This window comes from Hippoglossus hippoglossus, chromosome 4 (assembly GCF_009819705.1).
Source record: "Hippoglossus hippoglossus isolate fHipHip1 chromosome 4, fHipHip1.pri, whole genome shotgun sequence".
In the NCBI taxonomy this organism is placed as follows: Eukaryota; Metazoa; Chordata; class Actinopteri; order Pleuronectiformes; family Pleuronectidae; genus Hippoglossus; species Hippoglossus hippoglossus.
Genome location: NC_047154.1, coordinates 15,544,644 through 15,557,116, shown reverse-complemented (window position 1 = coordinate 15,557,116; position 12,473 = coordinate 15,544,644). Strand labels below are relative to the sequence as shown.

Below are 12,473 nucleotides of genomic sequence, written 5' to 3'. Positions count from 1 at the left end.
ACTTTACTGGCCATGGTTTTCTTTTATTTACTCTCATATTCACATCACACGTTCAAAGGCTTTACTCACGTTAGGGAAATGTTGAGTTGTAATTCTGACACAAGTATTTGAACGGGCCTTCATGATGCCACACTATTGTAAATCTAACATTTTGATGACCGCAGCAGCGTTTTCCTGATGATTGGCGCCTTCACAGCTTTGCTCGCTCTTTCCTGCGAACTGTCCCTGTGATGCTTCCTGACGGGTTATCCAGGGGAAGAAGTACCTGTTGGGGGGGTAAAGAATACGATATTATCCAATAACTTCATGACCAAACAACTCGAAAGATTCGCTGTCTTCAAAACTCACTTCGTCTTTGTTGGACAGACCCATTTTGGTCATGTCGATGGTGAAGTAATGCTGGTTGGGCATGACGATCTCTATTTCATCCACCTGAAAGACACAATACTTCACTCTACAGTTTTCTGAATGAGCTTGTATTGAACTGCGCGTGGAGTAGTATTGAACTTAAAACCTTTGTGCTAATGTTTGTCTGAACTAAGTGAGAGTAGGGAAAGACAGATTCTGTGCAGATCTGTAATTCTTTTCTCTTCTTCGAAAGTAAATGTTAGTTTTTATGTTTGGAATATTTGTCATGTACATATTGACTCTGACAGACTTTCACTCTGGCTTCTCTAAAATAGCTGTAAATGTGGACGTACCTCAGGAATTCTGTCCAGGACCAGAACCTGTGTCTCATAAAGGGTCTTCTGCACGGACGGTGAGAACTCTCCATGATCGTAGGGTCCAGCGAACCTTTCAATAATTGTCTCCCTCACACACTTCCTACAAGAGAAGTGACGTGATGATCATTCGATGTAGAAAGTATGTTATTACACTTTCAGGGTTTTTGATACATGTGATATTTTGATTTGAAGCATCCGATATTTCCTTCTGTGCGGTGTTTCTTCTCTCTGTCATGGATACCAACAGCTAAGACATTTAGTGGGTGTTGGGTTCTCCTTCTCAACTCAACCAGATACTTACCATGCAGCGTCAAAGTTGACATCCTGAACCTTGTTGTAGCGCCACCTAGAGTAGACAGAGGTGCAGAAACACCTGTCTTTGGTCTCTTTCAGAGTAGTGAAGCGATCCTTGAAGAAACCCTCGAAGCCAGACTGGGTGGTTTTCAGCACCGTCATGTTCTTCACCCCGCTGTGAACCACTGGGACGCCTGTGTGGGGGCACAGAGCCAGTGAGTATGAATCAGAAACACAAACTGACCAACCTCCAGAAGGTTGCAGCTGTGTACCCCTGAGCAGTAGCAGACTGAGCAGGTAGAGGTGTGTCCCTCTGCTGGGTGGGCGTAGTTATGTGTCTCAGTACCGGGACCACATGTCCAAATATGCACGTATAGGTAATCTAACGTCAGACTAGAGCGTTTACCTCTGAAAGTAAGAAAAACATCATCTGTCCCCTTGAAGCTTTTTGACAGTGTCACATGAAAGATGTGTGACAGTCAGCGGGACTTCATACATGACAATATGGAGGTCAGCAGAACAATGTAAACTGCAGCTTTACTGTCACATAGCACTGAGAAGCTATTAGATTAGATCCTAAGTGATTTGGATATATTTTGATAGTAAGAAAATAGAAATGCAACCAAATAGATGGAACTTGAAGTAACAATTGTTTAAATATGTAAAAGAAAATGCACATAATTTCCAAATTGTTTTTTTAATTTGTAAAATAAATGTTTTCTTAAGGGGAAACATAAACACAGACACCAATATGTCTGTGAAAGTCTCACATCAGCTGATGTTCATCAGGTAACAAGTAGTAACGACCTTGATGCTTCGTATGAGTCCTGCTCAAACTTTGCCTGAACTGCACCTGCCTCATGTACAAGTGAATTTTCTAAAGACGCAGCTGAGCCTGGAGTTATTTATAGAACTGAGGAAGTAAGAAGTGGTAATTTTAAATATCTTCTATTCAAATACTTTTTGTGGGTGTGTGTGTGTGTGTGAGTGTGTGTTTACCATTGAGATTCTGTTCAACATCGCAGAAGCGACAAGCCTCTGGGCAGAGGATAAATGCATGAGCGTGTTCTACTCCATTCTGAGAGGGAGAAAAGAATCTGCGTCTTAGTTTGATGATGAATATTTCAACAGTCTCAGCTGACGATTGTGGTCAAAGCTGTGCCCTTAAGAACACCCAGCAGTGATGTCACTTGGTGCGAGAGTACACCTCCACAACCACTGCAGCAAGACGGGAAGTTGCTTGTCTGGAGTTTCTGGAATGACAGCATTCTCAGGAATACTTAAGTTTGCCTTTAAATTGTTTGACTAAATGGCGCTTTACACAATCTGCCAAAGTGTTGATGACTGAATCCTGGCTTTTACCTTCTCTAACCTCCTCCACGGAGCCTCCTCCATGTAAACTTTGGCCCGCAGCACATGGTTGAAAGAGGTCAGGAAATGGTTACAGATGTCCAGGGAGAACTGCTCGATGGTCTTCACCTGAACAGATGCACATATCGTATAAAAAGAAGAGTGAGGGGCTGCAGATTAAAAACATCTCAGTGTTCATTAACAGGGTTTTTTTTTCCTCGATGTTAACGGACCATTGTGTCCTTGAGCTGTGGGTGAACAATTGTCACTTGTAAAGTAGTGAATACCGTTATAAACATGTAACGACCACGTCTACCACTCTGTCTTGTCCAGAAAACTAAAACTGAAACTGATGGGCTATTTTTTATTACCCTCATTTCAACTTGTATAAGCGGTGATGGGGTTGTGTCATTGAATGTAACATCTCTGCACTTTCATTCAACTTTTCAACAAGTCTAATTTACTCAGTTTATTGTAAATTTACTTTTAAAATATATCAGGAAGTAGATGTAGGCGAGAATAACTGTTTGTTCAACATAACTGTCTGAGGGAGAATGAGCTCTGTTCTCTGAGGATCTGTGAAACAAAGGTTTAATCCTCAATGTTTGTTTTTATTTAATTTTGTAAACTAATCAATTCCATTTTTTAAATGTATAATAATGCACCTTTCTAACAACTATTAATAATATCACAAAATTTGCCCTTTTCACTTCCATAATTCAGCTGTGGCTTCTTATAACATATTAAATATTGTATGGCTTTATTTCAATTATCGCTAACAAACATAATCCTGCTCAGATTTGTTTCATATTTTCATATTGAGATATTTCTTCTGTATGTTTTTTGGAAATCAGGGGTTTATCATTTTATATCAAGATTAAAGTTGATCTTATGAAATAGTGAGTTAATTATCAATACAATACAGTTCACTGTTCTGATGTGGATCACTCACAGAGACGTGTGTTACGGGTCCTGGTTGCTCTTCATAATTTATCTATCGATGGAAATGATCTCTCTCTATATCCCCCCCCCCTTCTCTTTCTCTCCTCTCTCTTCTTTTCCACCCACCTCTCCTCTCTCCCCCACATTGAGTCTGGTTCTGTTGGAGGTTTCTCTTTCCATAGTGGCCAAGTGATTGCTCGTTGTGGGAGCTGTTGGGTTTCTTTATATTATTAAGACGTCTCAATCTTACTATGTAGATGATGAACATTGTGATTTGGAGCTATACAACTAAAATTGAATTGAACATAGCAATTTGTAGGAAAATAAGAGAGATAAAAGATAAGATAAGAGATAAGAAATAACTTTATTGATCCCACACCGGTGAACTTTACTTGTTACAGCAGCAGACTTGTCAGAATGAGATAGACAAGAGAATTGAAATAAAAAAGGCATAGAATAAAACTTGCATAAAAAATAGAGAATATGAGTATGAGTATGTAAAACTGTATTTGTGCATTAGTATAAAGAGATATTGAGATCGACTTATCAATATTGTGACAAGCTGTAGTGCACCAACTCATTTTTGGGCGACCTACCCCCTTGATCTTGGCCAGGGCGTGGACGGTGTTCTTGATGGTGTCGGTGGGGATGATGTCTGAGTTGTCTCCCACCAGATAATCCTTGCGTGTTTTGAGTGTGATCTCCACATCGGCTTTCAGCTCGATGATGGAGTGGTGGCTCCCCTCTCTCCTGATGACCAGCACCTTCACTGCATTCTTGCCGTAGCCTGTTCGCACGAACTCCGCGTTCTGCAAACAAGGGGTAGTTTATCACACTTTTCAGACATGCTGCAGTTCAGGGGGATGTAAACAGTTATTATCTGATATTTCAAACTGTTGTTTCACGTAAATTGCTGTATACACACACACACACACACACACACACACACACACACACACACACACACACACACACACACACACATATATTCTACAATATTTACTGCAATCTTACTGTATTTTTTGAGTTCACTCCGCCTAAACATGATTATTTAGGGTTTGACCTCATGGTCACTGACCCCAAAGATGAGACAAACTCCAGTGCTGAGTCAGTGAAAGTAGCCTCTGATCACCTAAAGATCATATTGACCACGATCTGTCATTAAAGAAAAACAATATGTCTGTGTCAAACATTACGTTACCTGCTCTGCTGCCATGGTGTCTGCAGTTCCGTCACCTGGCGTTTGTCTGCTCACTGAGGAGGTTTTTGTAGAGAGGGTGGTGCAGCATTTGCACTCACGCTATTGGATGTTGTGTTGGGTGGAAAGTAACCAGTTCTACCAGTTCTACCAGTTCCATAATTAAAGATACACTTCTACATATGCAAATCAACCATGTAGTTCCAGTTAGTCTGATTAAATGGCTGACACACCCAGAACAGAAACGCACCAATGTACAACTCCAAATTCATAAAAAAAGAAATCTGTAACCACAGTTCTAACAATGCCTTTAAAAGCCCTGATGAGTATTAATCAAAGAATCGAATAAATTTTGAATGTTGATGAACATCTGCTGATAATGATGATGTAAGGTATGTAACGTCACCTCATTTGAACTGTTTATTGTATAAAAACAATATTCCCCCATGACAAAAGACCAGTGGAAGAAAGTATTTACTTGTATATAAGTATTTACAATTTTGAGATACTACATTTGCTGAGATGCTACTGTAAGGGAAATGTAACATTTTGACCACAATATGATCATGTTAATTTCCCCTTTGATTGATCATGATTGAACCTCATACAATGTAACCTTGATCATGCTGTATCCTGTACAACTGAATGAATCTTGGCCTGATTGCTTTAAATAAGGCATTGTTGTTTTCATGTCATCAGAAGATCCTGACCTTTGACTTTGTAACAACCCCAACCAGAGTGGGAGGGATGAGCCAAATGTATAAAGACAAAGAACTGTTTCCCATCGGGGTGCATATTACAAACTAACCTTTGTCGTATGCACCATGCTCGGAGCATTAAAGTGTGACAATACTGTAAGAGAATTGTGTCTGCCACGACACTACTTAATACTAATACTACAATATAAATGTAGTAATCAGTGCCCACTATATTTAGTGGGCACTGATTACTACATTTATTTTACAGTTTTGATTATTCTTCAGATTAAGCTTTTGCAAAAAGCATTGGATAAACTGATGAAATACAAAATATAGTTTAAGATTAAACCAGTGGGTCCCTGCAGTTTGGGCTCGTGAACCCTCACACAGCAGCAGTTTTCACATTTCAGATTGCACCCTCTTGAGTTAGAGGGGGTATGATCATCCCCAACTGGGTCCCCTGGGCGAGGGTGTCTGATGTGAGACCCCAAACACCCTGGGTTCGATGTGTCCAGGTTGCACCTTGAGGTGTGTCGGGAACCACCAAAGAGCAATTTCCCCTTTTCACAACTGTTCAAGGCCCAAAGAGGTCAAATATTAACTATGTTAAAGAATTTAATAGAAATTGGGTTTGCAGAACTTTGATTCTTCTTGTTTTCTTTCCCATCAGTCCTTTCATGATCCCTCAAATTTATGTTGAGGTTTTTCACAGGGGCCAAATTCGAATGCACAAATAATTGGACCGTACAACATAACGTAGTGTAAAGTAGTGAAGTAGTGAAGCTACTCCTCTCTTCCACAGTGAAATGGTCACACATCGACATTCTAATATTGTCATACATAATAATAGATCAGTCACATGGGGCCATTTAACTGCATACGTCTACTTTAAACTTTCTTTTACTGATGCAGGGTTTTGAATGCAGAATTTTTCCTTCTAATGACATTTAGGAAGTGACCACATGACCTGATTGTTGTTTACTTTGTGGATTGGTAACTACACAACTGGAGTTTGAGCTCGGTTTGATCTCAGTTTCACCTCAATCTTTGTCACTGACAATGTAAAAATAGGACGATGTGTCAGATGTTTGTTTTCTTCAGCTCAGTGATCAGCAGTTTCATCGTTCATAATAAAAAGTGACTGTGTTTGTATCGAGCAGGTGTCAGCAAGCAGCACTTTTAAAACAAATAGAGACTTAAAAATATAGAAAACCTTTCCTTTGCTTAAGTAAAGCTACAGTATAAAGACTCACGAAGAGCCTGTCGAAGAGCATCCAAATACTTTAATTTAATTTTGCTCCTGTAAACCCCCCCCTCGTCTCTCTGGTGTTCTCCTTTCACGTGACACACATCTTATGACTTCCTCTTTTGCATATGCAGGCAGATGTGTTGGATCCACTTTCAAAGTAATTCAAACACGAAGCTGACGCACTGACAAAAGCCTTCAGATCCGTCTTGTTTGTTCATTCAGGATGACCCCTCACTTCAGTTTGTGCTGCCAGGCTCTTATCTTGTTTCTTTGTTACGCAGATTGTGGCGCTGAGATTTCCTGTAGAAATGAAGCTGGGCAGCCTGTTGATTGGTGAGTTGATATTTTACGTGGAAATGTAACAACAAGAGTGAAGCTTTAATGGCAGGATAGTCGTGCTCCTTCAGTTATAGCAAATGAAATGTCTTCTGTCTTTTTGCAGAGAAATTATATTGTTGATACTATGTTTTGATATATTGAGCCATTAAACTGATATAATCTGTTTTGTAATTTGTTAAATATTCCCAATATGTTCTCTATAGTATATTTCCCGCTTCATCCTCTGCAGGTTTATCATCTACAAGCTGCCCAGGTATAAGATCGGTGAGGTGGGCAGTGGCGTGGACTACATGTACCTGGACTCTTCACTCAAGAGCTGGCAGATGAGTAAATTCATGATTAACGTCAGTCAAGGAGCCGTCGCGAACACACTCAACCAGCTTTACATGGGTGAGGCCTACAAGGTGAGATCACTGTTCTTCAGGTGAGCTTCATACACTGATCCCAGCGTGTCGGATGATAGAGAACTTCTGTTCTGTGTTGGTGCCAGTTTGCTGAGTCGGCACTTCTGTATCCTATGGGGAACTGAACAGAAGCTTTCCATTAACAAGCTTCCCCAGCAACATAAATAATACTGTCCCTCCTCATGCCATTTGTATTATATAATGCACATTTACACGTGCTTACATACGATGATATTCCTACGCGCAGCATTCTTACATTATTTTTATTTTACCATTAATAAGGAAAAAGGAAAGAAAATGTACAAACATAAATCAACTCATATTGAAAACCAAAGTAAATACCTGGCATCAATCATCCATATCCAAACTAACCAGCAGCTGCCTTTAGCCATAAATCTACTGGACTGATATGAGAGTTTGATGCTCTCATCAAACTTTCAGCAAGACAGCAAATACGTTTATTTCCCAAAATGGCAAACTAGTCCTTTAAAAATATTTAAACATACTTTATTAAATAGCTTTCATACCTGTGTATATGTTAATAATGTTATTTCATTTTATTTGATTTTACTTACATTTTTTATTTTAAGCCTATTATTATTATGATTCTTATTTTAAATATGATTCTTCTTCTTATTATTATAGACCTAATGAAAAACAGCAGCAGTTAGAAGTAATAAAATATATGAAATGTTAAAGAAAAAAGTGTAACTTTCCATATACTGTACGTATGAACCACATTTCTTCACAGTCTAACAACTCAGCCTACGCACTCTACAATGATGCTCCACCATTGATGGATTACATCCAAGACTATGGACACACTAAAGGTGCAGTGGATAATCAAATAATTCAACTGTTCACTAGTTTTGAGGATTTAGCTTTTACTTCACTGAGCTGAATTTTACATGTTGGGTGTATGAAAATGCTGGTAACACTTGGTGGGTCATAATTTAATATCACAATAATATCACAACATGTCAAATAAAGTGGGTGAATTACCACAGAATACACAGCACAGTGTAATTGGTCATACCATATGGTGTCTTTAGACCTACTGTAACTGTAGATCTGCATCCTGTGTTAGTGCATAGAAACATTCTGATTCTTTTGATAGAAATATAAAAAATCACAAAATGAGGGCACATGAGGGTTTACAAAGTGGTGCATTCAGGGACCTGTGTATTTTTCCATGCCTTTCGGCCTTTCACTGCAATGATTTTGCAGAAAAGCACAGATCGATAATTTAGTATTAGGGGGAGGAAATGGTCAAAGAGCATCTGTGTGACAACTTCTGTTGACTCTGCGCTGACTTCGATTGAAGTTTTTGTGTGTGCGTGCTGGTTTTCATGTATGTGCGACTTTGTTGTCTGTGCTTTTGTGCATTAAGGGTTGTTTGTATGCATTCTGCAGGGGGCCTGCTCTTTGACCGCTCTCAAGGTTTCTGGCTGTCGCACACCGTTCCCCATTTCCCCTCGTTCCCGGAGAGAGGCTACCTTTACCCCTCCTCCGGCAAAGTCAACGGCCAGACTGCTCTGTGCGTGACCTACCGCTATGAACAGTTTCTCCATGTAGGTGAGTGAACGCTGATGAAGCAACAGGGCCGGACTTACTCCTGCTCTGCACACATCACAGACTTCAGCTTACAAAATTCTCTGTTTGCTCAAAAAACAAGAACATGTTTGCACTGTGATCGGGCCTTGTGTAAGGCTGCCAGTAGCTTCCACACATGCAGACATTCATGTGTAAACACACCGCAGGAGTATTTGTACAAAGATGTTTTTGCAGTCTGAGTCAAATCAATTATCATGATCCAGTCTGCAGCTTACACAAGTTTGATATGAAAAATATAAACCTCCAGCACTTCAGACAGTGAGGTCGAACACACCCTGTGTCCAGCAGGTAAAACTCTAAACATTAGAGCAGGGGTCTTCAACGTTTTTCAGGCCAAGGACCCCCAAACTGATGGAGAGATGGAGCAGGGACCCCCTACTATATATATGTGTGCATTGCTGACTGAAAGATAACGTCTTCTGCCTCCATTTATCCGTCCGCTACAATATGTTGGATTCATGTTAATGTGTATTTAAAGACATTTAAATTTGTGGGAAAAAAATTTGTTGAAATTTTATTTTTTTATTTAAAAATATAAAAAATTCTCCAATTAACCAAAAATTCCGCGACCCCCCCTGCAGTACCTCCGCAGACCCCCTGTTGAAGACATCTGCATTAGAGCACCTCCTCTATGGTCGAACAATTTTACACATGATTGCTTTGTTCTTTGTCCAAATTTTTGGATTATGTAAAAAGAATCATCATGCATTCATTGAATAAAGACATACTACATAAAGAGTTGTTTAATGTAGCTGCGGTCTCTCAGAGGAACATCTATGTTCAGAGACAGTCCACACATAGTCAGATGTAGTGTATCTAGTGTTCATTCAAGCATCTTGATACTGTCAACAAAGCAGAAATGAAACCGCACAGCATAGTCACGTCCACCAAGGAAGTTGTTTTTGTATGTGTTTGTTAGATAGATAGCAGGTTTACACAAACAATGCTAAATCTTTCAATTTCTCAGAGAATAATTCATGGATCTTGATGAAAAAAAACTTTATTTAAATTGTAAATTGATGCAGATCAAATCTAAAATCTAAATCTAGTGAATTTAAATGTGACTGTTGGGCCTGGTGCTCTTCTGAGTGATCTTCTACTGTCTTACTACTTATTTTCTGGCTGTTAGAGTTATTGTTATTTTTATAGCAGTCTATAGTGTAACCACTCTGTAGCTTTTTACTTCAGTAATCATAATCTGCCCTTCCTCTCTTCTGTGTGATGCATTCCCCTCCCTCTCTAGCAAAGCAGCTGGTCTACCTTTACCCACGTTTCTATAACTGCTCTGTACCGGCTGCGTTCTCGGCCGACCTGCCTCAGTTGGCCCAGTTATGTGACGGCTCCAAACCACCGCTGACCTCCGATAAGAGAGTGCAGCAGCTCGTCTCAGTCCAGGGGGAAAAGTTTTTCAGTTTTGTCAAATCCGAACGCTTCGTAGATGGTTGAGTATTCCTCATGCACTGTGACACATTTACCTTTTTATCCCTTGTAGACATTTAGTTGCTCCATGATAAAAAATGTCTTTTTTTTAAAGACAATGGAATTACACAAACGAACCACGTTGTCACCTGATTATTTACTTCACAAAAACAATCTAAACTTCAGTTTTAAACTCTGCTAAAGCATCTATCCACTGTGTTGTGTGCACACTTCACATGCCACATTCACTCTTATCAGATGTACACACTAACGTCTCAGAACAGAGAAGTGTATGAACTCACCCCACTCAAGTTCTTCAGAAGTGCCCTCGGATCCTGATGTATTTGGCTTGTGATCTACTATGTAAACTTTATCATATTATTGTAGACAGTTGTGTGAACTTCATTTTCCATCTTGGATTGTTTCATTTGATTTGTAGTGGCCCTGAAAGGCAAAACTAAATATTTTTGGTACATTTTTGCCGTTGCTCATATTTATCACCACACTCATTACAACATAATCGCTCTTAGAATAACTTGATATTTTAGTGATGAAATTCCAGTTTTGTCCTAAAACTTAGCTTTTTGTTTCATACACTACATTCCAACTATAAATGATTTCATACGCTTATCATACATCTTTATATTTTGAGAAATCTCCAAAATAAGAAAAAAAAAATGTTTAAAACACCAACTTTTTATAGCATTATAACCGGGTTTACTTTGGTATATATTTATAATTATATCTACATTTATAATCCTAACTAACCCTTTCACTGCTGTTCACTCAGATATCTACACAGGCTGGGTGGCGCAGGTCCTGGATGCCGACCTGCTGGTGGAGTCGTGGCAGAGACAAGGTCACGATCTGCCCTCCAACTGCTCCCTGCCCAAACACGTCATGAACATCAAGAGGGTTCATCTCCCCGGATCGCTCCCGTTCAAGTCCTACCACGACCACTCCAAGTGGTGTGTGTCGCAGGGTTATGACGACGACGTGACCTGCCTGGGGGACATGAACAGGGAGATGACCCAGCTGAAGCGCGGCGGGGGGCTGATCTGCTCCCTCAACCCCCTGATTTACAGGGCTTTCAGACAGGCGGTGGACTGGTACATTGGCTGTTGACTGAGAGAGACGGACAGAACGATGTGGACTCTATGAGTCTGACACTCAGAGGTTTAAATAGGTTTTGAATCTGTGCAGGTGTAGGCATCCCTTTAAAGGTCCAGTGTGTGGGTTTAAGGTGGATCTGTCAGCAGTGTCTAATAACCTAAATCTAAGAGTTGTTGTGTTTTAGTTGCCTTAGTAATTTGTTCTTTGTCATTACATAGGCAGCAGGTTGTTTTCCACAGTGTCCGCCATGTTGCACCACCGTGTTCCTACAGAAGCCCAGAGCGGACAAATCAAATACTGGCTCTAAAGAGGTCCTTTCACGTTTTCACTTGACTTTCAGGCCATCGTAGATTCTCCTCTCCACACACCGGGAAAGGTGAGGTGAGGGGTATCTGTTGGAATGCATTATGCTCTTCCACCACTAGATATCACTATACCCCACAACCTTTTAAAAAGCTACAAGAAATGTTTTACACATTAGCTTCTTTAAGAGCTTGTACTCTAAGTGAATCTTAGCCAAGTACATTCATGTAGTTAACATATCACAGTTAAACATCACTATTGTATTTTGTTGTGATTCTTTCTTTGATAAAGCAAAAAATAATATTTGTTTGTGTGTCAATTTGTTTTTATTGAAGAACTTGCATCACAACTCTTACATGTGTTTTATTGAAAATCTGAAACTTCATTTTTTTCACTTTTTATGTTAGCGAGGAACTACCGAAAGGAAAAACATCTCATTTTGATTATATTCAATCTTTAAAAGTTCAAAATCAAAGGTTAGGTATCAGGATAAATTCAGATATAAGTGTATTTCAGAATCTATGATGTCTGAATCCGGACTAACCAAGCTGACCATATTCATTTTCAGTTCGATGCCTGAAACAAAGATAACTGCAACTTGAATCACATTATAATACAAACTACCCACCAGCTTTTAATTGTTATACTTCCTCTCTTAACACTACTTTACTATCTGTAAGTCAAAATGCATCAGATTTGAAGTAATGGACTTTAATATCACACTGAACCTTACACACCTCATGATTCGAACTGAGTGACTCGAATGAGCTTTATCTCATTCAGGCATCAATGTCAGATCATCTTATTTAAAACTTAAAGCAGGGA

General features: G+C 39.5%; 2 protein-coding genes across 4 annotated transcripts; one reads left to right on the top strand and one right to left on the bottom strand.

Annotated features, from left to right (window-relative positions):
* Nucleotides 1-2: 2 nt before the first annotated feature.
* uox (urate oxidase) lies at nt 3-4,662 on the bottom strand. Its single transcript, XM_034582455.1, has 8 exons — nt 4,513-4,662; nt 3,908-4,120; nt 2,382-2,498; nt 2,019-2,097; nt 1,027-1,213; nt 702-825; nt 349-432; nt 3-265 (listed from the first exon to the last, which is right to left on the bottom strand). Exons 1-8 carry the CDS (start codon nt 4,525-4,527, stop codon nt 191-193), a joined length of 894 nt encoding a protein of 297 aa, XP_034438346.1. The 5' UTR covers nt 4,528-4,662; the 3' UTR covers nt 3-190.
* Nucleotides 1,181-11,951, top strand: LOC117759926 (deoxyribonuclease-2-beta-like). 3 transcript variants are annotated; one of them, XM_034582452.1, is made up of 7 exons: nt 1,181-1,234; nt 6,738-6,789; nt 7,025-7,199; nt 7,951-8,029; nt 8,613-8,774; nt 10,057-10,254; nt 11,023-11,951. In XM_034582452.1, exons 3-7 carry the CDS (start codon nt 7,086-7,088, stop codon nt 11,355-11,357), a joined length of 888 nt encoding a protein of 295 aa, XP_034438343.1. In that variant the 5' UTR covers nt 1,181-1,234; nt 6,738-6,789; nt 7,025-7,085; the 3' UTR covers nt 11,358-11,951. The 3 variants fall into 3 exon arrangements, with proteins under 3 accessions (XP_034438343.1, XP_034438342.1, XP_034438341.1); XM_034582451.1 differs by lacking the exon at nt 1,181-1,234 and having other exon boundaries at nt 6,548-6,789; nt 11,023-11,403; nt 11,729-11,951; XM_034582450.1 differs by lacking the exon at nt 1,181-1,234 and having other exon boundaries at nt 6,548-6,789.
* Nucleotides 11,952-12,473: the final 522 nt, after the last annotated feature.

Excerpts from the sequence above, each read along its gene's own strand:
- uox (XM_034582455.1), bottom strand. Across the intron at positions 2,098-2,381 it reads CGTGGAGGAGGTTAGAGAAG|AATGGAGTAGAACACGCTCA; the intron begins GTAAAAGCCAGG and ends TCTCCCTCTCAG. Across the intron at positions 266-348 it reads GTCTGTCCAACAAAGACGAA|GTACTTCTTCCCCTGGATAA; the intron begins GTGAGTTTTGAA and ends CCCCCCCAACAG.
- LOC117759926 (XM_034582451.1), top strand. The coding sequence starts at position 6,680 with ATGACCCCTCACTTCAGTTTGTGCTGCCAGGCTCTTATCTTGTTTCTT. Across the intron at positions 6,790-7,024 it reads GCTGGGCAGCCTGTTGATTG|GTTTATCATCTACAAGCTGC; the intron begins GTGAGTTGATAT and ends CATCCTCTGCAG. Across the intron at positions 8,775-10,056 it reads TGAACAGTTTCTCCATGTAG|CAAAGCAGCTGGTCTACCTT; the intron begins GTGAGTGAACGC and ends CTCCCTCTCTAG.